General features: G+C 52.3%; 1 protein-coding gene across 1 annotated transcript in view; it reads left to right on the top strand.

Moving 5' to 3' along the window:
- LOC122546144 (E3 ubiquitin-protein ligase RNF31-like) overlaps positions 1 to 1,669 on the top strand; it is a 2,623-nt gene extending 954 nt beyond the window's left edge. Inside the window, exons 2-3 of the mRNA XM_043684961.1 lie at positions 534 to 647; positions 1,508 to 1,669. Coding sequence (XP_043540896.1) covers positions 534 to 647; positions 1,508 to 1,582 — 189 coding nt within the window. The 3' untranslated portion in view covers positions 1,583 to 1,669. The remainder of the gene's footprint in view (positions 1 to 533; positions 648 to 1,507) is intronic.
- Positions 1,670 to 4,392: the final 2,723 nt, after the last annotated feature.

The raw sequence follows: 4,392 nt of genomic DNA, 5'->3' as shown, positions 1-4,392 counted from the left end.
TCCAGCTCCCTCACACGGTCACTCAGTAACCCCTCTCCCCCCCAGCGCCCTGTGTTACTGACTGTATCTGTACTGATGTTAATCCAGCTCCCTCACACGGTCACTCAGTAACCCCTCTCCCCCCCAGCGCCCTGTGTTACTGACTGTATCTGTACTGATGTTAATCCAGCTCCCTCACACGGTCACTCAGTAACCCCTCTCCCCCCCAGCGCCCTGTGTTACTGACTGTATCTGTACTGATGTTAATCCAGCTCCCTCACACGGTCACTCAGTAACCCCTCTCCCCCCCAGCGCCCTGTGTTACTGACTGTATCTGTACTGATGTTAATCCAGCTCCCTCACACGGTCACTCAGTAACCTCTCCCCCCACCAGTGCCCTGTGTTACTGACTGTATCTGTCCTGATGTTAATCCAGCTCCCTCACACTGTCACTCAGTAACCCCTCTCCCACCCCCAGCACCCTGTGTTACTGACTGTATCTGTCCTGATGTTAATCCAGGTGATGGTCACCATGTCATTCTCTCTCCCTGCAGAAATGCACGGACCCAGTGTGCCGGCTGAAGGAGACGCTGCACGCTCACCACCCTCGGGATTGTCTGTCCTACCTGAGGGACTGGCCAGTGAACAAGCTGCAGACTCTGCTGCAGGTGACAGCAGGGGAGGACAGGAGGCAGCCTATAGGGAGGCAGGGTGCCGGGAGATAACTGCCATGTTGCAGTATACGCGCCAAGGGCGAGAGAGCGGGGAGCTGGAGACACGCAAGTGCAAGAGGGCAGGCAGGAGTAAGGGGTGAGCTGCAGAATTCGGTCGGCACTGAGGTAGAGTGGACCTCCTGTTACAAAACGAAGGGGCTGCCGTTGAAGAGGGAGACAAGGAGGGGCCGGTGCTGAGTGAATGTACCCGAGGCCGAGTTGGAGGGAGGTTCGGTCGAAGAGGGGGTGGCAACAGGAGAGTTGGGGACGAGATTGCCATCAGACCAGACACCGTGGTGACGGATGGCAGAGCGGGTCCCAGCTCTGGGTCTTGTTCCTCTGTCGAGGGAGTGAGAGCAGCACTGCGGACGGAGGAGGCCGGAGCAAGATGGAGGGAGAGGGCACATTGTGGGCACGGCGCCGTATTGTGGAGGTAGGGGGCAGACATGTGACGTGACAGCAATCACCTGGCAGGACACACACAGTTTGCTGCCTGCTCCCCCCCCCCCCGCCGCCTCGGATCCTGGCTGGGTCTGTGGGCTTTTCAGCCAGTCTGGATGCTGCCCTTTGCCCTCTGATGATAGGCCCGTATTTAGTATTTAATGAAACTTAACCATTTACATTTGCTCTGTCTTTGTCCTGTCTATTTCTCTCTTTTCCTCTATCGATCGCTGTTTCTCTGTCCTGTCTCTTCCTATCTGTGTCTCTCTCTCTCTCATTTTCTCTCTCCCACCCTCTCTGTTACTCACTGTGTATCACTCTGTGTGTGTGTGTGTGTGTCTGTCTCTTCCTCTCTCTCTGTGTCGTTCCTGCAGAGAAACAAGGTGGCGTTTGACACAGACCCTCCCATTGGGGCTGAGCCGACACCAGGAGGTAAGTGCTGTTCCTAACCGAGGACCATGCAATAGTGGGATCGCCCTGTGCTAAACCCTGCACGCTTCCTCACCTTCCCCCCCTTCTCCTCCTCTTCCTTCTTCCCCCTCCACCCTTCCCCTCATCCGCAGAAGGAGTATACTCGAGAGGGAAATCAGGAGGGCCAAAAGGGACGTGAAATAGCTTTGGCAAATTGGGTTAAGGAGAATCCAAAGGGATTCTACAAGTATAAGACAAAAGGGTACCTAGAGAGAGAGAAGAAGGCCCCTCAAAGATCAGCAAGGCGGCCTTTGTGTGGAGCTGCAGGAGATGGAGGAGATACTAAACATGTATTTTGCGTCAGTGTTTACTGTGAGAATGGCCTGGAAGCTCAAGAACTTGGGGAATGAATGGTGATATTTTGCTAAGTGTCCGTGTTACAGAGGAGTTGGTGCTGCATGTCTTAAAGGTAGATAAATCCTCAGGACCTGATCAGGTCTGTGGGAAACTAGGGAAGTGATTGCTGGGTCCCTGACTGAGATATTTGTATCAGCGATAGTCACAGGTGAGGTGCCGGAAGACTGGAGGTTGGCAAACGTGGTGCCACTGTTTAAGAAGGGTGGTAAGGACAAGCCAGGGAACTATAGACCAGTGAGCCTGACATCGGTGGTGGGCAAGTTGTTGGAGGGAATCCTGAGAGACAGAATGTACATGTATTTGGAAAGGCAAGGACTGATTCGGGATAGTCAACATGACTTTGTGCGTGGGAAATCATGTCTCACAAACTTGATTGAGTTTTTTTCAAGAAGTAACAAAGAGGATTGATGAGAGCAAAGCAGTAGAGGTGATCTATATGGACTTCAGTAAGGGTTCGGCAAGGTTAGATCTCATGGAATACAGGGAGAACTAGCCATTTAGACACAACTGGCTCAAAGGTAGAAGACAGAGGGTGGTGGTGGAGGGTTGTTTTTCAGACTGGAAGCCTGTGACCAGTGGAGTGCCACAAGGATCGGTGCTGGGTCCTGTACTTTTCACCATTTATATAAATGATTTGGATGTGAACACAGGAGGTTAGTTAGTAAGTTTGCAGATGACCCCAAAATTGGAGGTGTGGTGGACAGCGAAGAGGGTTACCTCAGATTACAACAGGATCGGGACCAGATGGGCCAATGGGCTGAGAAGTGGCAGATGGAGTTTAATTCAGATAAATGCGAGGTGCTGCATTTTGGGAAAGCAAATCTTAGCAGGACTTAGACACACTTAATGGTAAGGTCCTAGGGAATGTTGCTGAACAAAGAGACCTTGGAGTGCAGGTTCATAGCTCCTTGAAAGTGGAGTTGCAGGTAGATAGGATAGTGAAGGAGGCGTTTGGTATGCTTTCATTTATTGGTCAGAGTATTGAGTACAGGAGTTGGGAGGTCAGGTTGGGGCTGTACAGGACATTGGTTAGGGCCACTGTTGGAATATTGCGTGCAATTCTGGTCTCCTTCCTATCGGAAAGATGTTGTGAAACGTGAAAGGATTCAGAAAAGATTTACAAGGATGTTGCCAGGGTTGGAGGGTTTGAGCTACAGGGAGAGGCTGAACAGGCTGGGGCTGTTTTCCCTGGAGTGTCGGAGGCTGAGGGGTGACCTTATAGAGGTTTACAAAATCATGAGGGGCATGGTTGGGTAAATAGACAAAGTTTTCCCTGGGGTGGGGGAGTTCAGATCTAGAGAGGTGTAGGTTTAGGGTGAGAGGGGAAAGATATAAAAGAGACCTAAGGGGCAACTTTTTCACACAGAGGGTGGTACGTGTATGGAATGAGCTGCCAGAGGATGTGGTGGAGGCTGGTACAATTACAGCATTTAAAAGGTATTTGGATGGGTATATGAATAGGAAGGGTTTGGAGGGATATGGGCTGGGTGCTGGCAGGTGGGACTAGATTGGGTTGGGATTTCTGGTCGGCATGATGGGTTGGACTGAAGGGTCTATTTCCGTGCGGTACATCTGCGACTCCTGCCCCCATGCCCTCATTCCCACCCTCTCCCCCACCGTCCTCCCCCTGACCATCTCTCCCCGTCCTGCTCCGGTGCCCCCTTTCGTGCCCCTGGTCTGGTCTGGAGTTTGCCCATCAGCAGGTTGCGTAAGGTGGAGGTTGAGAGATTCTGATCGCTGACGTTGCGAGGGGTCATGGGGATATCAAGGGGAAAACCCATGCCAGGCCCTGATTGGGCTGAGTGGTCGAGAGATGAGGGCGTTTGTTTCATGGAGAGAGAGTGAGCAGTTTAGGTCGATTCTCTCTGGAGTTTAGAAGACAGAGGGGAGATCTAACTGAGGTAGGTAAAATGCTACAGGGGATTGAGGAAGTTGATGTGGAGAGAAAGTTTCCTTGTGTGGGACAATCTAGAACGAGAGCTCGTGGTTTTAGGACAAGGGGGGGAAAGGGCAGATTTAAAACAGAGGCGGTGGAGGGGGGAGGAATGACTTCCCTCCAAGGTGGTGAATCTGTGGGTGTCACTCCCCCCAGACTGCGGTGGGTCCCAGGGCACGCAGTGAATTTGAGGAGGAGACCGACAGACAGATTTTTAATCAGTAACGGGTTGAAGGGTGAAGGAGGGCAGGCGGGAAAGTGGAGTCGAGGTCGGGATGAGGTCAGTCAGGATAGTATTCCATGGCGGAGCAGGTCCGAGGGGCTGAACGATCTCCTGCTGCTCCCGGTCCTTCGCCTGCTCCTATATTCCCAAGTTTTTTTTAATGTACTTGGGACCATAGGAGCAGGATGGGACAGGGAAAGGAGGTTTCTGATGAGCAGGAGCCTTGCTTGGGGCAGAGGATTAGAACATAGAAGAATACAGCGCAGTACAGG

Source organism: Chiloscyllium plagiosum, unplaced genomic scaffold (genome assembly GCF_004010195.1).
Source record: "Chiloscyllium plagiosum isolate BGI_BamShark_2017 unplaced genomic scaffold, ASM401019v2 scaf_23764, whole genome shotgun sequence".
NCBI lineage: Eukaryota > Metazoa > Chordata > Chondrichthyes > Orectolobiformes > Hemiscylliidae > Chiloscyllium > Chiloscyllium plagiosum.
The sequence above is the reverse complement of the archived record's forward strand: the minus strand, read 5'-3'. Positions and strand labels throughout refer to the sequence as shown.